The sequence below is a fragment of the Boleophthalmus pectinirostris genome, unplaced genomic scaffold (assembly GCF_026225935.1).
Source record: "Boleophthalmus pectinirostris isolate CB_2022bp ecotype Guang Dong unplaced genomic scaffold, ASM2622593v1 HiC_scaffold_16, whole genome shotgun sequence".
NCBI lineage: Eukaryota > Metazoa > Chordata > Actinopteri > Gobiiformes > Gobiidae > Boleophthalmus > Boleophthalmus pectinirostris.
In genome coordinates, this window is record NW_026571095.1 from 8,026,140 (window position 1) to 8,051,988 (window position 25,849).

Genomic DNA, 25,849 nt, shown 5'->3' on the forward strand with positions numbered 1-25,849 from the left:
AGTAACAAATTTCAAAATCTACAACTCTGCTATATACAGTATTTAGATTGTATCTGACATTTAAAACAAGTCCACAGTAGAAAACCAGTAAAGAGCTTAATGACAGGGACACTGCAGGCTACACTATTTATCATTGATAGAGACTCTGGGATCAGACACAGTGAACTTAACTTTTCACTTTTTAAATAAGATGTTTCTGAGTCTGTGTTTTGTGGACAGCTCCACTCAGCTCGTCTGTGACAGAAGAAGACCAGAGAGCACAGGTGAGGCTCTTCCCCAAATGACCACAACGCTCCAAGCTCCTTAAATCAAACCCAATGCACTTTGCGGTCTTCCATAACAAGGGCAGTCCGGATATTCTACGGAGTTAGAAGGAATTTAGAAAAGGAGCCTGCTTCCTTTCATAGCTCTTTTAGTATAGGAACCTCTGCATGACTCTTCCTCTCTTTTAACTAAAACACCACTATCTCCCTCTCTCTTTCTAGCGTAAACTGGAGAACCCATTGGGATTAGGGCTGACTATTATTAAGAAGTTGCCGAAATGATACATACCTCGATACAGTGCATTTTTGATAAATAAAGGCTAAATCATGGCTGTGATACTAAAAGTTTTTGTTCAACCACTTTTTGTGCAAAGTGAATATAAAACACAAACATTTTAATCATCAAAACAGTGAAAATGTCAAATGTGTTGCATAAATGGCTTTCCTTCCTCTGAACAAACAACAAAACTGTAGGACTGTAAGAAAATAATTAAGCAAAATATTCCAATACTCTTGGCGATACAGCAGCTGAAAATATCAATACTGTATCATCACATTAAACAATACGATATATTATATATATTATTTGGGAAATAAACTGAAAGCTGCCAACTCCAAAATGAAAAAGAAAAATGACACAGAGGTAAATGTACAATACCATATGTTTTATTTGAACACTGATAACTATATATTTTGGATACACTCATGGTGGCGTGCAAGAACAAAAGTGGAAATGTTTAACAGTGTAGTTCAGCATGAGCTGTGCACTGCAAAAAAGCCATATCTATGAATGAGTTTTGAATTTAAAGGTACATTGTGTAACTTTTCGAGGAAAAGGTCCATCACCTGCCCGTTTCCATGGAGATGTTATTTCTTTGCCTAAAATGTTCCACAGTATGGCATAGATCTCATCTATGTATGTGACAGACAAGTGCCGCCACAAGTTCGGTCCATCCAAGCAGAGATTTCCCTCTTCCTGGACACTTCCTCCAGTTCCTCCGGTGCGGCTCCAAGATGTTCCAAGGCCACAATAGTTCCTCCATCGTGTCTTGGGTCTACCCCAGGGTCTCCTCCTGGTAGGACATGAACACCTTCCCAGGAAGGCGTCATGGAGCAGTGTCTCTACTCTGAGCTCCTCCTGTGTGACTGAGCTCCTCACTCTAAGGGAGCGCCCAGATACTCTGCAGAGGAAATTCACTTCAACACTTTTATCTGTGATCTTGCTCACCATCAAGATAGGTAAGTTAATGTGATACTGTGGGATATTTTAGGAAATGCAATAACATCTCCATGGAGACAATCATCTGACCGAAAATCCACATGAAAAGTTACATAGTGCAGCAAATGAGCAATTTTTAGAGCTTTATTATTATGAATTGTTTAAAGATAATTTCAACTTTTTACTCATTTTAACTATAGATTCTTTGCAGTGTGTTCTAAAAGCTTACAACAATTAGTTTATTATATCAAGTTATTCCGCCTGAACCAAAACAAAAAATGTACATCAGAATCTGAAAAACGAAATCAAACCTTGAATTGAAAAATAATGATAGAACTGGTTACACTGAATAAAATACACACATGTATCTTGCATGTAATTTCACTCTAGGCCATCATTTCTCATATACATTTATTGTAGCAGTTATACATTTTGAATCAGCGCACAAAGCCAGCAAAAGCATTTGGTACAATTCTTCAAGTTTTAGAATAAATCGAATGCACCAATCTACCATACATCTTTGTAGCATAAAAACAATTGGTAACATGTAAAAAAAAAATGCAACAAAATTAAACAAAAATAAGCCGCCATTTTATTATTTCTTCTTCGCTTTAGACAGTCTTCACATGCACGCAGTACTTGGAGCTAACTAAGTGCTATATTTCTTTTTGTACATGTTCATATTGCCTTTACAACTATAAGCCTTTTAAACTTCCAAAGCTGGGTGCATACTTCATTTAGGTTGAGTTCACGTTCTAAAATGTATATCCAGAGATCCACTAATGCCATTTTCTGAAGCTATTGTGAAAAAAATCATTTGACTTTTGTTTATTTATGCTGATGGAGATGTTGAACTTTGTGCCAGTTTTTGTTTCATATGAATAGGCCCAGTAATTACAGAGACATGAGCCATAAACCAGGTCAACAAATCTGCAAACTGACAATTAAGGAGCCTATGACTTTTTGAATTACTCATTTGACTAAAACAGTAATTATATTTAAGATTTTACCAAAAGAAATGTTAAAAATGCACAGTTTGATTACTTTTTAGGTTTCAAAAGATGAAATTAAGTTTTGACAAATATGAAAATACAATACACCTTTATTTTTGGTGAAAATATGTGTAAATTTTGTCAAACTTTTTGGATAGAATACTCCCTAGTGTGCTGTCATCAATATAGAGCTTTCTTTCAAATAGAACTTTCTACTTTTTAAACTTTTCTTAACAATTTGCTTCTTAATCAGTCTAAAACTATAATTTATATTTACAACACGTATTATCCTAAAAAATTAAGTCAATATTAGAGAATCATCATATGCACTTTAAACAGCAAATTCCACTATAGTATTCTGACCTGTCCTCCAGCTCAGTTTAAACTAAAGGGATTCTACAATGTTGTGAACCCAGCCTATTAAATTCAATTGGGTTTGGTTCACTTAGTGGTATAGCCTTGACTCCACCTTTATTGTATTAACTAAATAAGATTAAGGTTCGTTCCTACAGTCATTGAAACAGGAAATGTCCCAACACTTCATTCACTTTGTGTTATGTCAGTAATGGCTTCCAGCGGCTGTAGAAAGCTTTTAAATGAAAAAGTTTAGCATCAGGTTGTACATTACTGACTAGACAGAGAATGGATGGTGTTTGTACTCTATTTTCACTGATTTTTAGATATTAATATGATTTCCAGTTTAGGGGTTTGGTGCTTTGATATAACTTCCATGAAAGTGAAATTCTACCACAAATTTACACGGTAATTTGGAAGTTTATGGATTAACTTATGCAAGAGCTAGAACTGAATTTAATTTATAATTTTAATTTAATATCATTTTAATTTATCAACTTTATACCAAAATGATCATTACATTGTTATGAGTGACAGTAGCTCAGTTGATAGAGCGTTTGTCCACTGACCCACAGGTTGGCTGGTGTGATTCCAGCTCCCACAGGTGAATGCTGTCGTTGTGTCGTTGGGCAAGACACTTAACCTACATCCCCACCAGTGTCTATGTACACTGGTGTGTGAATGAGCGAGAGCTTTGAGTGCCTTGAAGGTGGAAAGGCGACCATTTACTTTTTAATAATGCCAATGTATTGGAATTGCATGTGAACCTTAACCTAAAATATTGACAATTTAAATTTCTAAAACATTTTATATTTATTTTTTAATCAGGTTGAAGATAGCCACAGATGGGCAGCCTCTCTTTGGTCAATCTGTCCCAGGGCAGCTGTGGCTACAGAGGTAACTTACTTCCAGAAGTGAAGTGAATGAATAATGACTGAATTGTAGAGCTTTGAGAGACAGAAATATTGATACTTTGCAGTGACATCACACTGGGGGTTCTACATGTATCTCTATTGGCAGAATATTCAGTAGTTACCATGGTGACACAATGCACACATTAGCAAACACAGACAAAAATGTTTTACAATACAAAATGAATTAAAAATAATAATTTTCAGGAACCTGTGATACGCGTTCATGGTCCTGTTTAGGAGTTTGCTTTTCAACAAAAAAGCTGAGTGTGACTAACTGAAAAACTACCTAAGCTTGTGACTGTAATTTTACGTGAAAGACTTGTTGCATTTCACCCGTTGTAGTCACAACCAAATCAGATACTGTTAAAATAAAGTTCAGATTAAGTTAATTTGAGTAACAGAGCTTCTAACAGAGCAGTGCTTTCAGTTAGTTTCACACCCCCAGGGAATATTGATGACATCAGCTACAAAGTATCAATAGGGCCTTTTTATTGAAAAAAACGAGGCAGTTACTGATCTTAACCAACCACCACCCCAGTGTCTACATCAGTATATCAACACAATCCTATCTGAAGCATCCACCCAGCTTTAGTACATTTGTCTTTTAGGAGCTGACGAAAACTAAACGAGTGGAGTAGATCATGTCTGCCAAATACAGAATAAAGTTCAGACCCGTGAGCACAGCCACCGCCATCCTTTTATCCCATTCGCAGAGGCCCGTGCGGACATTACATCTGCTCGGACGGTCCTTCGTTCCACCATGTTTGGGGTCGAAGCAGAAAAGCGGCCACACAATTGTCGCGGAGAGGTACAGGAGAACAGCTAGGCAAGCGTAACCAGATAGGAAACGCGCAAATGGAAAGGGAAGGCACCCGGTGAATTCACAAACACACAAAACTATAATACCAGCGGACAGAATGAAACAGATGCAGTAGACAGCCATGCAGTATTTCAGAGCGTCTGCCCTTTCGTACAAAACCGGGTCGCTGATGAAAACAAAAATAATACAGGCGATGAAGGTTTCGCAGACTTTCAGAAGGCCAGGAGCGGTAGCCATGTAGCCAGCGACTTCACCTGGACGCGCCTTGCTAATGCTAACTTCGGTCATGTACGCGATTGTTGCTAAACATGAGAAAACGGTTGAGACAATTCGGTAGTCGCGGATTGTGTTTGATGACGTGTCGCCCTTGAGGTAGAACAGGGGGAAGATGATGGAGGCAGACAGGCAGAGGAGTGCGGCGTAGCAGGCAAAAGTTATTGGAAAGTTCTTCCACGAAACAGGAGCGCGAGATTGGAGACCGAAAAGTTCCACCAACAACACCAGCAGAGTTCCAGCGAAGCTAAAGGCCCAGCAGAAGATGCACCAGTCCCCTGTGCCATGCCTCAGGTCTCCTCCGTGAACTGCAACGGAGAAGGCCACACAGGAGAAGATGAGAGCCGCTAGGCGGGTCCAGAACAGAGGAGTGGACTGCAGGACGATTGGCATGGTGATGAGGAGAAGGTCCAATCGTCTGAAGGAAGATCTGGAAAAAGAGAGAGGGTGGGTTAATTTTATTGACTAATTTTTTGTCATAGATTTTATCAGTACATAGGTTAGTCTATGGGGGTATGACAAAATCCTACAAATCAGGAAGGAATTGTTTGCCTGAAACCCATGAATTAGGCTTTAGACTTTATTGTTCCCAAGGGGAAATTCTTTTTCACAAACACAGAGCTCATTTGACATGTACACAGACAGACAGCAACAACACAGAACAGGAGGGTTCCTGTTAATAGGTGATATTTTTAGAACACTTTTCCATTGCCATTCAAAAGTATTATATACTTTGTTATGAATTAATAAGTTATATGAGTTATAAGTTAATTGCTATGGCAACATCCATCCATCAATTTTTGTTCACTTTATCCAGGGCCAGGTCGCAGAAGCAGCCGTCTGAGTAGGAAGATCCAGACTGGGTCTTTCCAGGACACACACTCAGCTGCTCGTCTCCACATGGAGGAGTATTGGCTCTACTTCGATCCCTGTCTCTAAGGGAGCACCCAGCGACTCTGTAGAGGAAATTCATTTTGACCACAAGTATCTGTGATCTTGTCATTACCCAAAGCTCATGACCATAGGTGAGGGTAGGAACAGAGAGCTAAACCTATACTAAACCTGGACTAAACTAGGACTAAATCAGGACCATAGGTGAGAGTAGATTGAGCGGTAAATGGAAAGCTTTGCCTTTGGACTCAGATCCTTCTTCACTACAACATTTCGATATAGTGACTGGATCACTGCAGACGTTACACCGATCCGCTTGTCAATCTCATGCTCCATCCTCCCCTCAATCAAGAACAAGACCTCGAGACTCTCCACCCACCATCTTTTTCCAGTTGAAAACCTTGGCCTTGGATATTGAGGAGCAAATTTTTTCCTGAATGTTAGTTTCTTAGTTTGTTTCTTAGTTTATTTCTTAGTTTATTTTTTAGTTTTTCTGTGCTGGTACTTACCGAACCTTTTTGATCGGTGCCTACTTGGAACAGTGCTAGATTTTCATCACTCTGAAGTCGATGGATAGGTTGGGTTCACGTTCTAGAATTGTATATCATCATTTCAGATGGAGGGCAAGAGCCTGTGTAACTCTGTGGGAGATTTATTGTGTTTGGAGGAAATATTTAAACAGACAATCTGCATGCAGCCATTCACACAGTCATTTCAGCTGACAACAATCACATCTTCAGAGTTGAACAATGGCACCAGTTTCTGTGAGAAGTCACTTTTGGGTTCATGTTGACAAGCCCAGTAATTACAGACATTAATCATAAATAAACCAGAACAACAAATCTACAATCTGACAGTTACACAGCAAATTACACCACAGAATTTGGTGTCCTTCTTAATTATGAACAACAGAACTTCTAGAATGTGTGAAAAAAGTAATGTCCTTTTAGTTGTAGACCTAATTTAGTCCTGGTTTACAGTACAGGCACAATCCTGGTTTGAACCTGGTTTTATTTAGACCTGCTTTTTAACCTGAACTAGTTTCAGCTTAGTAACATAGTAATTATTATCAACCAACCCCATTATAAAGCACCAGTTCTTGGACAGATCATATTATTTGTATTTACATGTACGATTCTGGCTACTGTCATCCATAAAACTATAATATTTGTAAGTAAATAATAATATGATAAGCCTGTTTGTATGACAGCATGACTTTCCTCTGTCTAGTTCAAAATGTCACCACTAGAAGGCCGCTGCAGCCTCCACCTCTGCCCTGTCCACCCCTACAGCTCATTTACAAAGCCACACAAAGCTGCCATTGTATTTCTATGAATGGTAAAAGCAACAAGCATGAAAACTCAATGTGATTTAAGCATAATGCAGTCTCTGTGGTCACCTCTGTCGCACAACATTAACCTCCACACACACGCGCGCACACACACACACAAACGCATACATACATTCATACATGTTATTTATGGTATTCACAAGGTCTTGTCCTGGTGTTCTGGTTTTAGTCTTGGTTTAGTCCTGACTGGTTAACACTGGGATGTTTCCTGACTTAAAGGTGCATTATGTAACTTTTCTGGTGGTGTGGTTTCTGAAGAAATGTGTGCACTTTCACTGGAATGTTCCACAGTGTGACACTATATATTTCCATGGAGTTAGAACTGAGGACAGGTTTAATGCCATACTGTGTAGCATTCCATGCAAAGCAATAACATTTCCAGGCAGACCAGCATGTAGAAACCCCTCCGCCAGAAAAGTTAAACCTTGAAACTGGTTTAGACCAGACTTAAGTCCAAGCCATGAAGTTAAGCTTTTTTCCAAACCTTTAAATGACAAAATGGTAAAATCCAGAACTGTTTTAGCCCTTATAATGTTTTAGACCTGGTTTAGTCCTGGTTTAGACCTGGTTTAGACCTGGTTTAGTCCTGGTTTAGTCCTGGTTAGTCCTGGTTTAACTGGTTACATTCACAGTATAACATATGTCCCCCTCTACTCCATTTGCTCTGCTCTGTTTGGACATTCTTCGATGATGAAGGTTTAGTCCTTATTTAGTCCTGGTTTAGTCCTAGTTCAGGCCTGGTCTAGACCTAGTTCAGTTCTGGTTTAGACCTAGTTCACTCCTGGTTTGGATCTTATCTGATTAAGAGTTGAGTTTCAGGCGTGGTTCAACTTTTACTCCATACTTTTCTGTGATCGGCCTCAAAACCAGCGACCTCCTCGTTCACTCCCACACAACTACATACCAACTTTATCTGGGAATGTTTATCCATGCAAAACAAAACGAAAAAGGCAATAATTCAGACTTATTAAAAGTGCTCATATTATGCAGTTCTTTAAAATCAATGTTATAATGTTGTTTCCTTATCACAAACAGACCTGCAGTTGTGTTTTTTCATTCACACTTTTAACACACAAACTCTGCACATTTAGGCTGAGATCTTCTCTCAAACTAAAAGCAATCTGTTCCACCTTGTGTGTCATGTGGTAATACAGGAAGTGCTCCACTGTGTTTTTAAACTCCATACTCCTTCACTAGTCATTTGGTTGATTTCAGTCCTAGAATTGCCTATCTCTACTGAACTAAAGCTAAAATAGAAACTGTTAACTTGAAACTTGAAGTGGAACAGAGCATTTTGAGCTTTGCAGATGTAGATAGTCTAGTAATAAAGGATTACTCAAACGTGTGAATGAAACAAAACACAACTCCACATATGGTTGTGCTGAGTTAACAACATTATAACATGGCTTAAAACTCACAAGAGACTTTTAAGAGGGAGTATGGGGTACATTTAGAAAGCAAATTATCCTTTATTAAAAATGTTCTTGGTCCTTTATTAGCCTTGCTTTAGACCTGGTTTGATCCTGATTTGGCTCTAGTTTAGTCCAAGATTAATCCAGATTTAGACCTTTATTTAGTCCTGGTTTGGTTCTGGTTTCTTTCCAGTATAATCCTGATTTAGACCTCATTTTCTCCATGTTTAGACCTTAGTTCTGGTTTGGTTCTGGTTTGGTTCTGAGTTGGTCCTGGTTTAGTCTTGGTTTGGTCCTGGTTTGGTCCTGGTTTAGTCCTGGTTTAGTCCTGGTTTAATCCAAGTGTTGTCCAAGAGTAATCCTGCTTTAAACCTTTTGATTCCCCTGGTTTATTCTTGGTTTAATCCTGGTCTGGTCCTCGTTTAGTCCAAGTTAGGTCCCTTTCCCAGATTTTATTTAACATTGTTTACTGTTGAAAAGTAGCTACGTGACAACTCTGAGTGAACTAATGATGAAAAAACACCATGTAAACACAGTGAAAAGCTCATAAAAGTCAATTACATAATATGGCTAATTTAATAACTCAAAATCACCATAATTGTACCACTAAAATCTAACCTTGGTTCACACTAAGAAGAGACAATTACGCATCTCATTTTCCTTGTTTATGCTCAACAGGTGGGGCAGTAAACTCAAACTTAAGCTCTTTTAAGCCTGAGTTATACGAGTCTGCTATTTAAGGTACAGTAACTTCAAAATGCCAGACAACACAAGAGGAGAGGGACCACACACAGCTCCGAGTGAATTCCTCTGTGATGTAAAGAGCATAAAACTCCAAATATGGTCGTTATTAGGGCTAAGGAAAGATCTCAACCATGCGGCATCTCTAACTAAACATTATTAATTACAGCAGAATTTGTTTTATTGCGAAACTAACATTTCAAACTTGATTTCAAAACTGAGGAGCAGACTCGAAATGCAACAGACACCGATATGATATGATTATAAAAACACACTTTCTTTCGGCAATAGAATGTGGTTTTCAGCATTAAATCATAGTAATTTGTTTTATTATCACCATATGGCCTTACAGATACTTTGCAGCTGATGTCATCAAGAGGCACTGCTCTGTTATGGTCACAATCTGACCATAAAGAGATGACTTAGCTGGAACTACAACAGGTGAGCTGATTTGCGCTGTGCTAGTGTTAGTCACTCTCACCATTTTGTGGAAAATCAAACTAAACCTAAACAGGCCCCTGAACGCTTGTATAGATCACAGGCTCCTGAAAATGTGCTGTTTAAATCCATTTTGTATTTTTTCTTGAGTTCTGAGACAACTGTAAAACTATTTTTACAGCATCTGTGTCTCTGTAGCAGCTACAGAACATTCCACCACCTCGAGCTCCTGATGGAGAGAACAGAACTGGTCCAGTGTTCCTCAACTGGGACAAAACCGACACTGCTCCTCCTGAATCTGAGGTTTGACTTGTCGGTCGGACTCTCTCTATGGGAAATTTATTGTGTTCGGAGGAAATATCACATCTTCAGAGTTGAACAATGGCACCACTTTCTGTGAGAAGTGTCACTTTTGGTTTCATGTGGATAGGCCGAGTAATTACACAGATATTAAGCATAAATAAACGAAAATCAAAATCAAACTCCTAAACAGGACCATGAACGCTTGCATTGATCATAGGCTCCTGAAAATGTGCTATTTAAAACTATTTGGGTTTTTTCTTGAGTTGTGAGACAATTGTAAAACTTTTTGAGCACGTTTGGCAGCTGTAGAACGTTCCACCATAGAGATACATGCAGAACACCCCCAGCATGATGTGCAATCCCTGCATGGCCCAAGTAGTTTTTATGTGCGCTTAAACTTGTTCTTTATGCTCTTAATACAACTCAAGAGCATTCGAAAGACATTCAGGAAAGCTTCATTTCAGTCCTGTCAATGTGACTTGTGAAGTATTGATACCTTCATATGAGTATTCAGTATCGATGCAAGTTTTAGTATCGATTAGCATCAGATTTTCGATACTTTTGACAACCCTAGTAGAAACTTAAAATTAAAATCTTCAATCTGTTTTAATCATCAGTGTATGTCTCAGAGCTGAAGCAAATTTAACACAACCAAACCTTATTATGCTCATGATATTGTGGTGTTTTTAAAGACCACAGGCTACACCCTAAGTCTAACTGTCTCCCTTTGGCTCCTCTGTCCCAGCCTCTGCTCCAGTCTCAGCTCAGCCCAGAGAAATAAACAGTTTACATGACTCCCATTAGACACCTACAGAATGAACCGCTACAGCTGCAAGGACAAGAGAGTAAAAGAAAAAGCTGGGATAACATGGACACAATGGAGGAAAGGCTGTATAAAGAAATGGACTAAGGGAGTGTGGCGTCCCCCATAGCGTTCGGCTCCAGTACGGACAAAATAGTGAAATAAAAACACCAGGATTATGTAGAATGGGTTAATACGAACATTTTTAGACCAAAATGAGGAGTCTGAGGGGAGAGAGGGGTGACGTTTTTTCAATACAAATGAATAGGAGCCAGAGTCGATATAGCGAGAAATAAATCTACCTTTGTGTTCACTTACATTTAAATTATCTTTAATGTGGAAATATTTCATAGTGTTGTAATTAAGACCGCACTAATCAAGACCACAGGGTTCCGAGACCAGGACAAGACCAAGACCTCCGAGGGTCGAGACCGAGACAAGACTTTTAAAGGCAGAGACCGAGACGAGACCACGGCCCATCAAGATCAAATCGAGATCAGCATTGTAATTTCTGACATTTATTTGTATATATCTGTTATTTTGGCACATATATGTACATGAATGTTTTATAAATTTATCCATTTTATCACCCGTCGAGTGTCAGACCTCGAGACTGAGACAAGACCGAATCCAAGTGCAGTTGAGTCCGAGACGAGACCAAGACCGCAAAAAAATGGTCTCAAGACCGGTCTCGAGTACTACAACACTAGTATTTTGTGTATTTATTCATACTGTACATACTATACTGCTAAGTAACTTGTCTGTTTTGGGAGCCCTATCTATTATACTTTTGTCTGGAAAAACCAGAAACTTTGAAGTCATTGTTCTCAGTTTCACACCCTGTCAAGTTAAGATCTTTTGCCTTTGTAGGGCATCACGCTCACTTAGGTTCAGACTGCAGCTTGAAGTGACCCAAATCCATTTTTTCACTCCTATGCTCCTGTATCTGATCTTTTAATGACGACACAGATCCAATTTTTTCAAATGCGACCCAGGCCACTTGGATACGTGCTCCTAAAACTAATACATATCTGATCTTTTGACATGTGACTTCAGTCTGAACGGCCAGGCCACATTCATCCCAAGTACACATCAAGCTCGGAGTTTAGTCAATGGAGGCCAAATTGGAGGGGTCTTATCGGAACCGTGTGTTTTTTAAAATGATTTCCAAAGAAATGTCTCAATGCAGCTACAGGTGGTCTTGGCTCCAGTGTCAATGAAAAATAAAGAGCCTGCCAGCCAAATACAAGGAGGCTAAAGTCTCAAACATAGAGGCCGTGGTGGATGTGTAACCAGTCCATTTTACCAAGAACTGGACCGTATTTTGGGAGATAAGCCCAGCATTTAGTCCCTCATTGCTCATGCGGGACACTTTTGGGGCTTTTAAAGTTCACACTGGAGTCACATTTAACTGGAAATGTGAATGACCTTGAAAAAAAATCAGATTTCACAAAAAAATCCAACTTGAGCATTAAGCCCAGCACTCTGAAGTCCACTTCTTTATACAGCCTGTGATTCCGAGCGTCCTAATCACTTACCGCAAAGACTTTATACAATTAGGCAGCTTAAAGTCATGATTCACTAATAATCTTTAAATAAATACATAGTTTTCTTTGTTTGCTGCGTTGCTGTGTACTCTGTTTCCTTCTCCTCCAAGCGATAAAAGCGATAGCACAGAATTAGCAGCTGAACCCTGTCCTTTCCAGAAAATGTCGTAACCAAATATATTTGAATAATATGACTGCATGTTTGGGAGGGTTTGGAAAAAGTGAACCCCAAAGTCCTGCTCTGATGACTCATTTTAACTGAAGGAGAGAGAGACAGGAAGAGAGGGAGGGATTGAGAGAGGGAAGCAGGGAGAGACAGCAAGAGAGGGGGAGAGAGAGAAAGGTGAAAAAGCAAAAGAGAGAGGGAGAGAGACAGAGAAAGAGGGACAAAAAGAGGCAGAGAGACAGAGATAGAGGGGAGCAGGGGGACAGAGAGGAACAGAGAGAGAGAAAGAGGGTGAGAAAGAGGAAGAGACAGATAGAGAGAGAGGGGACAGAAAGCAAGAGAGAGGAGAGAGAAACAGAAGGGGGAGAGGAAGAGAAAGAGAGAGAGAGAAAGGGATGAAGAGAGAGAAAAAGGGACAAAAAGAGGCAGAGAGACAGAGATAGAGAGGGTGGGTCAGAGAGGGACAGAGAGAGAGAGAAAGAGGGGTAGAAAGAGGGTGAGAAAGAGGGACAGAAAGCGAGAGACAGCGAGGAGAGAGAAACACAGAAGGGGGAGAAGAAGAGAAAGAGAAGGAGAGGGAGGAAGAGAGAGAAGGGACAAGAAGAGGCAGAGAGACAGAGATGGGGGGGTCAGAGAGAGAGAGGGAGAGAGACAGAGAGAGAGAAAGAGGGGCAGAAAGAGAGTGAGAAAGAGGAAGAGGGACAAATAGCGAGAGAGAGGGAGGAGAGAGAAACAGTGAAGGGGGAGAGGAAGAGAAAGAGCGAGAGGGAAGAAGGGAGAAGAGAGAGGGAGAGAGAAAGAGATGCAGAGAAAGAAAAAGAGAGATGGGGGGACAAAAAGAGGCAGAGAAACAGAGATAAAGGGGGGCTCAGGGAGGGGAGAGAGAGACAGAGAGAAGAAGAGGGAGAGAGAGAATGTGAGAGAGAAAGAGGGGCAGAAAGAGACTGAGAGAGAGGAAGAGAGATAGAGAGAGGGAGAGAAAGCAAGAGAGGGAGGAGAGAAAGAGAGAAGGGGGAGAGAAAAAGAGAGAGAAAGAGACGAAGGAAGAGAGAAAGACAGAGAGAGAGATGGAAACAGAGGAAGAGAGAGAAAAAGGGACAGAAAGAAGCAGAGAGAAAGAAAGGAGGAAGAGAGAAGGACAGAGATAGAGAAAGAGGAAGAAAGAGAGAGAAAGAGAGGGAAAAAGAGAGAAAGATGGAGACAGAGGAAGAGAGAGACAGAGGGACAGAAAGAGGCAGAGAGACAGAAAGAGAGGGAGGAAGGGATAAATGAGGGAAGCCCTGCTCTGGCCACAGACAAATGTGGTGGAATAGTCCCAGCATGACTCACCCGGGCCCCTCCTGCACTGCAAAAAAACAATCATACAAGAGGTAAATGAGAGTTGAGAGCAGAGTGTTCTGATCTGATATCCACACGCCTGAGTCTGACCCCATGTTCACCCGGGTTAGGCCAATGTTTGCTCTCCTACTTTCATCTGTTTTAGCACCGGTTAAAGATGCACAATGTAACTTTTCTGGTTCACATATCATGAATCAAACAGGTGATACAACCAAGCCAAGTTGGAGAGGTGACCGTGTTATTGGACTTAAAGAACTCATATTGTGCTTGTGTCTGTCCTGGTCTAGTTCTGGTCTAGTTCTGGTCTAGTTCTGGTCTAGTCCTGGTCTAGTTCTGGTTTAGTTCTGGTCTAGTTCTTGTCTAGTTCTGGTCTAGTTCTGGTATACTTCTGGTCTAGTCCTGGTATAGTTCTGCTCTAGTCTTGGTCTAGTTCTGGTCTAGTTCTGGTCTAGTCCTAGTTTAATTCTGGCCTAGTTCTGGTGTGGTCCTGGTCTACTCCTGGTATAGTCCTGGTTTAGTTCTAGTCTACTAGTCCTGGTCTAGTTTCTGGTCTAGTTCTGGTCTAGTTCTGGTCTAGTCCTGGTCTCGTTCTGGTCTAGGCTTGGTCTAGTCCTGGTCTAGTTCTGGTCTAGTTCTGGTCTAGTTCTGGTCTAGTCCAGGTCTAGTCCTGCTGTATAGTTATATTCTGTGACAGCCGTGGATCATTATGCTAGAATTTGGACATTTTTAGACTTAGACTTAGACAAAATTTATTGATCCACAAGGAAAATGACTTTGACACAGTAGCTCACACATCACAATATATTATAAATACAAAGAGTAAAAAATATATAAATGGTTATAAAAGCTCTAAATAAGTAGCAATAAAAAAATATTTACAAAAAAAAAATCTAAAACAACAGCTGACTTCTGCAGTAACCATGAGAGCAGATGTTGCCATAGACATCATCACAACAAAAAGCTGCAATTTTTTTTTTCCATTTATACCAAAATGACTAAGCAGTGCTCTTGTATCCTGTACCACAGATAAGAGAATAAAATTAGAGAACAAAGTAAGTACAGAGCAGTGGGTGTGTACCAGTGGCAGTGAAAACAGCGGTCACGGAAATCTTTATTTGAACAGTTTAGTCCAGAGATAACCGCGTAAACTCTGACTAGTGGTACTCTTTTAAAGGTTTGTGGTAAAAAGGGCTGACAGAATGACAGAAATTAGGGGAAAAAGAATCTAAAATCAGGCCAAAATGATCTGCATCAGTTGGTCTGGATTCTAAACGATCTCTGTTCTAGACTGGGGGTAACTAAACTTTGACTGGACCAGGACTAAACAAGGACTAAATCAGGACTAAACCAGGATCAAATCAAGTCTCCATCACCACTTAAATGAACTGGAACTAAACTAAGACTAAACCAGGACTAAACTGGAATTAAAATGGGAATAAAATAGGACTAAACCAGGTCTAAACCAAAACTAAGCCAGGACTAAACCAGGACTAAACCAGGATCAAATCAAGTCTCCAACATCACTTAACTAAACCAGGACTAAAACAGAACCAAACCGGAATTAAAATGGGAATAAAATGGGACTAAACCAGGGACCTAAAAAACAGGACTAAACCAGGTCTAAACCAAGACTAAGCAGGACTAAAACAACACTAAATCAGTACTAAACCAGGACTAAAACAGCATTAAAACAGGACTAAACCAGGATTAAAATAGGACTAAACCATGACTAAAACAGTATTAAAACAGGACTAAACCAGAACTAAGTCAGGACTAAAACAGGACTAAACCAGGTTCATATCAAGTCTACATCACCACTTAATGGAAGTGTAACTAAACCAGGACTAAACCAGAACTAAATTGGAATTAATAGGGGAATAAACCAGGGACTTAAAACCACGGTTAAACCAGGTCTAAACCAAGATTAAGCCAAGACTATAACAGGAAACCAGGGCTAAAGTGGGACTAAAATGGGAAATAAATGGGACTAAACCAGGGACTAACTATCAGGACTACACCAGGTCTAAACCAAGACTAAGCCAAAAGTAAAACAGAACTAAACCAGGAATTAACCAGGACTAAGCAAGGACTAAACCAGGACTAAATCAGAACTAAAATCTGCATAAAATTGGAATTAACAGGGGACTAAAAAACAGGATTAAATAACAGGACTAACCCAGGACTAAATAAGGCCTGCATCACTACTCGACGTGGGCTCATACGAGGACATGTGAGTACGCCCTTTAGCTCCAAAAGACTTAAATGAACTCATATTTTGGAGTTTGCGTTTTGCAGTGCAGTCCTCCGTGAGTCACCTCAGGCCCCTCTTTTTCATGTAACTTTTTCCAACCGTCTAATTCTTTCCAAATGCTTTACAGTCTGTCTGCTGCCGAACAACTGGGAACTTTGTCATTTTTGCCAACTTATTTTCACTCCCTTTTACTTTTAAGGCTTGTTCAGTCTCTCAACACTGCAAAATCTGTTATTCGAAATGACTTGGGGGGAGAGGCTGGATACATAAAGGGTGTGGTGAAAGGCGTACTTAAAGATGTAATATGTAACTTTTCTGGTGGATAGTCTGCCATCTGCTTGTCGTCATGGTGGTGTTATTACGCTGCCTGGAATTTTCCAAAGTATGGCATTAAACTTACTTACTTAATATATCTTACACCGATTCAATTACAGATGTTTTCATTGCTTAAAAATACTTTGAAAAACATGCAGCTGGGTCGCCTCTCCACAGATTTGACCCGTAATGTGGCGTGGACCCTCCATCACAAAAGTTACACAGTTCAGTACTCACTTGGTTTGGTCCCGTTCTCGTCCTGGTCTAGTCCTGGTCTAGTTCTGGTCTAGTTCAGGTCTAGTTCTGGTCTAGTCCTGGTGTACTCCTGGTCTAGTCCTGGTTTAGTTCTGGTCTAGTCCTGGTCTAGTTCTAGTCTAGTCCTGGTCTACTCCTGGTATAGTCCTGGTATAGTTCTTGTCTAGTCCTGGTCTAGTTCTGGTCTATCCCTGGCCTAGTTCTGGTCTAGTTCTGATCTAGTTCTGGTCTAGTCCTGGTTTAGCCCTGGTCTAGTCCTGGTCTAGTCCTGGTCTAGTTCTGGTCTGGTCCTAGTCTACTCCTGGTATAGTCCTGGTTTAGTTCTAGTCTACTAGTCTGGTCTAGTTCTGGTCTAGTCCTGGTCCAGTTCTAGTCTAGTCCCGGTATAGTTCTGGTCTCGTTCTCTTCTCGTCCTGATCTGATTCTGGTCTAGTTCTGGTCTAGTTCTAGTCTAGTCCTGGTCTAGTTCTGGTCTAGTTCTAGTCTAGTCCTGGTCTAGTTCTGGTCTAGTCGAGATACGTAAAAGTTTTGAGATCTTTTGCCACACCCCCTTTTAGTTTTTTACAGTGTATCTCTTCTCTCCTCGCCTCCTACAATCCTTCCTAGCTCCTTGTCCCCTCCCTCCTCACTGTAGTCTACAATTATCCAAACCACTCAAAATAAACCTATAGCTCGCGGAAAAATCAATGTCCCCACTTTTACCGCCATTACTGCAGCTTATGTAATAAAAAGTCAAAAGCAAGAAAGGAAAACGAGCGAAAACTGCCAACAGAAATACGGAAAAAAAGGTGGGAAAAAAAAGGATTTAGTGTGGAAAGGTGGGATTTTAGGCGGGAGTTTGTGGAAAAGACAACAGGATTCGAACAAGAAGAGGGCACTTCCCAAATGGAGCAGGTCTAGAAATAGGCTTAAAACAGGATATGAGCTCATGCCTCTGTACAAGTACTTTTGTACACTACTGCATACTTGTTTGTTCGAGTCATAGTAGACCATGCTGGTCCAGACCAGCCTAAGTCCTGGTTTGGACTTGGTTAAGAACTGGTTTACAGAAGATGTGTTTGTCTTTCTTTTTCAAGACCAGGTTTAGATCTGGGTTAGACCTGGTTTAGTCCTGGTTAGGCCCTACTGGTTTAAATCTGATTCAGACTTGGTTTAGATTTGTTTTAGTCCTGTTTCAATTCTGGTTTAGATCTGCAGATAATATTCTGGTCCTGGTTTAGACCTGGTTGAATTCTGGTTTAGATCTGGCCCCCTGCCTCTGTACAACCACACAGACTTTTGTGAGCTCCAGCATACTTGTTTGTTTGAGTCATAGTGGACAATACCAGTCCAGACCAGCCTAAGTCCTGGTTTAGACCTGGTTAAGAACTGGTGTACAGAAGACTTGTTAGACTATGTTTAGACCTGGGTTAGACCTTGTTTAGATCAGGTTAAAAACTGGTTTAGAACTGGCTCTTTTTAAATCTGGTTAGGCCCTAGTCTGACACTGGTTTAGTCCTGGTTTATATCTAGGCAGGCCCTAGTTAGGTCCTGGATTAGATCTGGTTGAGTTCTGGTCTAGACCTGGTTTAGAGTAGAGTTGGTTGGACTTTGTTCAGACCTGGTTTTGGTCTGGTTTAAACTTGGTCCATGGTTCAAGGTAACTTTATTTGTACCATCAGGAAAATTTTATCCTGGTTTCGATCTGGTCAGCTCTTTGTTTGGCCCTGGCATAGACCTGGAAAAGTCCAGACTTAGTTTAAAACTGATTGAGTTTGGTCTTAAGCCTGGTTTAGACCTGGTTTAGACCTATCGCACGGACGTTGTTTACATATAGTTTGGACATGCTATATTTTTAGACATATTGGGGACTTGGTTTAGACCTGGAAGAGTCTAGACTTGGTTTAGACTTAGTTGAGTTCTGGTTTAGATCTGGTTTAGATCTGGTTTAGTCCTGGTTTACATCTGGCCAGGTACTATTCTGGTCCTGCCTTACACCTGGTTGACTTCTGGCCTAAACATGGTTTAGTCCAGATTTAGACCTTAATTAGTCCTGGTTTGGACCTGGTTTAGACCTTGTTTAGATCTGGTTTAAACCTGGTTTAAACCTTTTTGGTATATGCTTTACATCAGGTTTAGAAAATACTTTTTGGACTGTTTAAACCTGGTTTAGATCTGGTTGAGACCTGGTTTAAATCTGAGCTAGTCTAGAACTGTTTTGTACTTAGAATAGTGTAGTCCAAATTCATACCTGATTTAGTCCTGTTTTGGTCCAAGACTGTATTTATAAACCCTTTAGAGAATGAGCCCTCTGCATTTGACCCATCCTTCAGTGCCACTGGGTTAAACTGTCAGGAGCAGTGGGAGACCACAGACCACATGCATCTGTGTCACAAAGTCAATATTTGGATAAAAGTGGGAAAAAAAACCAACTGTGGGATATTTGTTTATTTTTAAGATGACACAACATTTTGGAATTTGAGACTTGAATTTGATAATCTGCTGGTATTACAATGGGGTTACTAAGAGGGCATTGTAAAAGATTTTGTGTGGAACATTCTAAACAGAACAATAACATATCCATAGAAACAAGAATGTGATGGACCTCCAACCGAAAAGTTACATACTGCACCTTTAATACTGAGAAACACATTCTATTGTCTATAAAGAAAGAGTGTTTTTTATAATCATTATGGTTTCTGAATAGGTGTAGAGTATGGCGCTTATTCCTCAGCATTGAAATCAAGCTTGAAATTTTAGTATCGTGATAACACTGGTATGAATAATGATTTTGTTTATTTCACATTTTCTTAAACTTGCGTCATGTTTGCTGAGTAGATTCCAGCTCTCAATCCTTAAGTGACGTCTCATTGTAAAACTGCGCATACCAGAAGCCCACGTGTCTCTGCAGGTTAGTGAACATTACAATGGTCTTCTTTACATTCAAGCCTATTCCAACAGAGAGCTATTGAGTTAGGTTCCATCCGGTCAAGTCCTGGTCAGTTCCATCAGTTAATGCGATCTTTGCCCTGTGCATTGTGTAACTTTTTTAAATTGGTGAGTCATTTACGTGCTTGTTTCATGTGTTCAATTACAGGTGCTCAGAAATACCTAGAATAACAGGCATTCTGACTGTGAGCTGGGTCACCTCTCCACAGATCTGACCTGTAACTTGGTCCGATTTGCTGTCTGTGGAGATAGAAAGTAGGGCTTAACCGATATGGGCACTTGGAGACATATCGCTATCGACCTAAATCTTGCCGATATGGCCCGATAGTCCACGTGGGCATATATATTATGTCTATTAAATCCAATTTACAGACAGATAAATGTCCTAATATGTGGCGCCACATCAATATTTATCTTCTGAGTAATTTGTCTGTGTGTGACGCCATACTGCCCCTGAATGAACCCCTAGAGTCACGTCACTCAAGTGCACTTGTTTATACATGCATCTGCAGTCAATATGATGGATTATATTATATTTACAGACAATGTTTTTGAGTCAGGATTGAAAGGACACTTATTAGTGAAGACTTGAGGTGTTTGTGTGAGCAGATGCTGTAACTCCCACTAGGGGGTGTAACGATATCCAAGTCTCTTAGTACGATACTTTCACGATATACATCTCACGGTACAATATTTACTGCGATATTTTGTGGAGGCTGCAAACAAAACTGTTAATATGCTACTTTTTCCTCTTAAAATGCCTTGAAAAGACTTAATCCAAAGAACTAAGACTTAAAAGTGCTTAGAACTGTTATTTGTTCATGTAGTCTGCACTGAAATGGAGCAAATGATCATTGTCTATGTAGTTCCCTCTGTCTTTTTTTGCACCATAACTCTTAATTTAAACAAAGAGACTTGTAATTCAATACATTGCGATGGTCCACGATATTATTGTGAGAACTTTGATGATGCGATATCACGATATTTCAGTTATTGTTGCATCCATAGCTCCCACACATAAACAGCGTGTTTTCTCTGACAATGGCCTATTGTAAAGTGACTACAGTGGCTGTATGTTTTTGGACCTGCATTGATGTAAATGAGCTTTGAGCAGAGGTGTGAATGATGTAGTTATTTACACATAACTACCATGGCGCACACGCATTTACTGCTAAAGGTTGATAGTTGTAGTTTACTTATTTTCCTTATTGGCTAGAATGTCATGTGAAAATGTCATTAGGCCGACCTGCTGTCTTTAATATGACGTAAAGAGGCAGAATAACAATAAATGTATCTTAAATAAACACAATTTAAAATCCAACAGAACCAAACCTAAGTTTTATAATCAACTGAAATTTTATAGTGAATTTTAACATCACTAAATATATCGGCTTTTATATAGGCTATCAGCATCTCTAACTCCTGTTTTATAGGTATCATATCGATCGATAACATCTCCATGGAGAAAAACATTTGACAGACCCTCCACCAGAAAAGTTACACAATGCACATTTAAGTTAAAAGTGGTGTCATGATTATATTTACAGTTCAAACTTGATATTATTATTATTATTATACTTGTTCTGATGCAGCTCAAGATCATTTTAAAGACATTCTGAAAACATTCATTTCTCTCCTGTGAGTTTTTAGTATCATACCTGCTCAAACGAGTATCTAGTTTCAATACCAGTTTTACGTATCTCAGTACTTTTTCATTTTCCCCCAAAACATCCCAACTCTCAGGGAAACAAGGAAACATGCAATTATGACTTAATTTTTGACCTGACCCAGAAGACACTAAAATAAGGAAGCAAACATCACCATCACCATATGTTGTTTACTGAGTGCATGTTGTTTTGGTTGCTATGACACAACAGCGATGTTAACTCAATTTCACTGTAATCTGCTTAGAGCCATCTTCGACCCAGGCACAGCACGTCTCTGTCTCTGCCTGTGAATATTTGGTTAAAGCTGGGAGATAAGCCAAACGCAAATACTACAGAAATTTGGAATGTTTTGTGCAATTGGAATAATATAGAGGTATGACAACAGACAAGGCAACAATGGTGATAGTAATGGTTAGGTAACAAGGCAATAGGGCTGTCAAAAGTATTGAAAAGAGGATACGAATCGATACTAAAGCTAATATCGAAACTAGACACAAATTTTTCGCAGGTATCAATACTACAATGAGCTCTCTCAGAACAAGTATAAGAGCAGATAGACTAGTATACATCCATGGACCACTACGGAAACTACCTGGACCACTGGAATAAAAAAGAAAGTACTGCGATTTAATGTTGAAAATTACGTCCTATTGTCTAGTCCATCTGAAAATTGTCAACTTCACTGTGAATTTAAAGCTCCAATATTACACAAAATGGACTCTTGTGAGCTTTAAGCCATGTTATAATGTTGTTTCCTCCTCAAAAACAAACCTGGAGTTGTGTTTTGTTTCATCCACACATGTTTGAGTAACCCTCTATTATTAGTCTGTCAACATCTGCAAAGCTCAACATGCTCTGTTCCACTTTGTGATGTCATGAAGCTGTAGTTTTCAAGTTAATAGCTACAATTCGCTTTTAGTTCAGTATAAATTGGCAATTCCAAGGCTGAAATTATCAAAATGATTCTAGTGAAGGTGTATGGAGTATAAAAAATAAGAGAAACACTTCCTGTACTAAAACATGACATCACAAGGTTGAAAAGTGTTTTCAGCCTTAGAGAAGAACACAGCCTAAATATGCATCAATGAATGAAACAAAACACGACTCCAGGTCTGTTTGTGATGAGGAAACAACATTAGAAGAGTCAATTTTGTGTACTATAGGACATTTAAATTAACAGTTAACAGTGAAGTTGACAATTATAGAACATATAGTAGATCAGAAAATAGCATAATACCACAATACTTTAACCACAACTTTAATCCAAATACTGAACAGATGAGAAAATATTCCAAATGTTGTTCCTTCTACTACCACTATAGTAAAGGTCACTTACATAATGACCCATAAAGTTGTGAATGAGCAGCGAGGGACCAAGAGGGCGGGGCCACGGACACACCCCAAACCTAGACCCAAAGTACAGCCAATGGAAAGAAAGCATAATAAAATACAAACTTTCTGAGTAAAGCCTTAAAAGTAGCCAGTGTGGACTGAAGCTGAGAAAGAAACAAGCTACGTGTATTCTCATTTGAATAGACTACTTTAGTTTGTTTTCATTGGTTTCAGTTTCAGAACTCCAGATGAACCTCACTGGACAAACAAAATTCTTAGTCGACTAAAAAGGGGGCTTGGCAAAAACTCCCCAAACTATTAAATATCTGTATAATCTCACCATGTGTCTGACCAAAACTTCACTCAGAAGACTACACCTGCAGAGTTCGTGCAAAAACTAATATTTAAATGGAAACTAGTGAGAAACATGCAGATGAAACTTGTGATTCACTTCCAAATATTTAGCTAATTCATTTCCTTCGTGCTGCAGCTGTTGACTGTTGACTAAATCCTGATAATCTAAATAACATGATTTGTAGACTAATACTTTTAGTCAACGGCCCTAACAGGTATAAGGGGATTTTCAGACCATTGGTGTCTCAAACAGGACAATAAAGATGACTCAAACATGCACGAAGGACTCAAAATGCAACTTTCACTGTTAATGAGGGGAAAACATCTTAAAAGCAGATTTAGCATAATATTTATGTCTTCATTAACTTTTAACAGGCTAAAAGTGAGAAAGATACAAGCTATGTGCATCACCACAATTGTAAGTAAATAAGGAGGCGCATAGGTAAGGAGGCAGTTCATTCCAGAGTTTAGGGGAGACGGTTTGAAAGGATCTGTCGCCTCGCGTTTTAAAACTTGTCCAAGCAACTATTAGTAGGGTTTGGCTGGTGGACCTCAGGCTACGGGCAGAGGTGTATGGCTTTATCTAATCTGTGATGTAAGCAGGAGCCTGGCCATGTAGGTCCCTAAAGGTCAGCGCTAGGTTCTTAAAGTGACCACGAAAAAGAACGGTGAGCCAATGTAAGGATTTTAAGATCGGAGTGATATGAGCTCTCCTACTGGTGTGCGTCAGAAGCCTTGCGACAGAGTTTTGGATCATTTTCAGCCGGGTAAGTTCCTTCTTGCTCAGACAGGTAAACAGACAGTTACAATATAGTCTAGTTTTGAGGACACAAATGCATGGATTATTATCTTTAACTCTAACTCAGCTTCAGAAATCATCGTGTGAAGTTTAGATATGTTTCACAGTTGGAAAAAGCAGTTTTTAATGAGTTGCTTAGAGTGGTATAATACACAGCAGAGGGTGTGTATAGGGGGTAAATGAAAACAGCATTTTTCTGACCAATGGTGTCTCAAATAGGACAATAAATAGTATTCAAAAATGCCAGAAGTGCTTAAGTGCAACTTTCACTGGTACTGAATGAGTCTTAAAGATCTTAGGAGCAAATTTAGCATAATATGTCTTCTTTTACTAGTAATAGACTAAAAGTGAGAAAGTCACAAGCTACCTGTATCACTATGGTACAGAGCAGTGGGCGTGTATAGGGGGTAGGTGAAATTAGGATTTCTCCGAGCAATGGTGTCCAAAATAGGACAATAAATATTACGCAAACATACACAAAGCACTCAAAATGCAACTTTCACTATTAATAAGAAGAAAAACTTGGAAAAAGCAGATTTTGCATAATATATCTTCTTTAACTTTGAACAGGCTAAAAGTGAGAACATCTAAATGTCACAATCCCAAGTTCAAATGTAGTTCAAGTATTACAACATAGAAAGTCACTTGAATTTTGCATGACCAAATCACATGTGAAATAAATATCAGAAAAGAGGAACAATTAATCACATTTTGAAAATTAGTTGAAACATGTGTATCCATACATTTAATTTACATGATTGTGAGGTGGAAAAGTCGAGGAGTTATTCATTCAGTGGGTGTGCCTCATGTCGCGCCCTTCTCCCTTCTTCAAACTAGAGCCCAGAGAATCCAATAGAGCTGAAGCCATTACATCATCTCAAATCACATATTAGAGGAAATGGACAATGGATTTTTCTTTTGACAGGCAAACAATATATAAAACAGTCCTTAAAGGTGTATTTACTTTTGAGATGTACTTGGATTGTCAGAAATCGGACACTAATCAATACTAAAACTATCAAAACTAGATACTAACCCATGGAACTGACCTGGATCACAGATATAAGACCACATGGGAATAAATCAAGAAAGTATACTACAATTTAATGTTGAAAATCACATTCTATTCTCTAAAGAAAAAGTGTTTTTATTATCACAGTGATATCAGAATCTGTATAATAGTAGAAGTTCAATTGCAACAAGTTGTGTAGGAAATCATAACATGCATGATATGACGGTATATAGAAAAAACACTTATAGTTACTGGAAAGTCTATGTGTTTTGTGGGCTTCACTGTTGTTTTTGCATCAATAGCCTACTAAGAATTCTATTGGTAAATGCCCTGATACAAATGTAAATGTAGTAGTAGCCTACATTATTATACCAATCCTGTGTGAGTCTACACTTCTTTCTACTCCTTTTCATTCACATTGATTTAAGTATGAAACAACATTTTTATATTCATCTTTCATGACTCAAACAAATAAATAAAAAATAAAATAAAAAAACATCAAATTAAAATGCACTGCTTTTTTTTTTCTTTTTTTTTTTTTTACGTAATAACGTCGGTAAGACGTAAAGGTCCTGACATTGATCTGTATAGCAGCTATTCAGAAAAGAAAACAATTTGGAAAAATAAAAAATAAAAAAATCAAGCTTTATCAACAATTAAAAAAAATAAAATGTTATTTTTTGTGTTCAAAGGTAATGAATGAGTTTTTAAAATACGATCATGCCCGGCATTGCATTTTCACAACAAAATATCTGTATCTCCACGCGACTCTTGCCTGAGGCGCAGCAGGCAGTAGACGCAACAAGTGCTAGCAAGAAAATACCAAATTCTTATCTCAACTTTGCATGGAAATATTGAAATTAAAAGTCAAAAATTGACATACAACTACAAATATGAGTTTTAAAAGTGCATTACCTTCTAGTTTTTGCTTGTTTTGCGTTCACTTCGGTCTTGCTCCGCGCAGAACCTCGTCTCCTTGGAGGAAAGCGTGGATTGTCTCTAAAACATCGCCCGCTGAGGAATATTAGCGGGTTCGGAGGGGCAGGTCCCGCCCAGAAAACAGAATTAGGAGTTTCATGTCGGGGCTGCGGGGCTGTGGTGAGTCCCGTTAC

General features: G+C 39.3%; 1 protein-coding gene across 1 annotated transcript; it reads right to left on the reverse strand.

Moving 5' to 3' along the window:
• Positions 1–907: 907 nt before the first annotated feature.
• LOC110157836 (myeloid-associated differentiation marker homolog) lies at positions 908–25,849 on the reverse strand. The gene is made up of 2 exons (XM_020922228.2): positions 25,653–25,849; positions 908–5,265 (listed from the first exon to the last, which is right to left on the reverse strand). The coding sequence occupies exon 2, from the start codon at positions 5,226–5,228 to the stop codon at positions 4,347–4,349; it is 882 nt and encodes a 293-aa protein (XP_020777887.1). The 5' UTR covers positions 5,229–5,265; positions 25,653–25,849; the 3' UTR covers positions 908–4,346.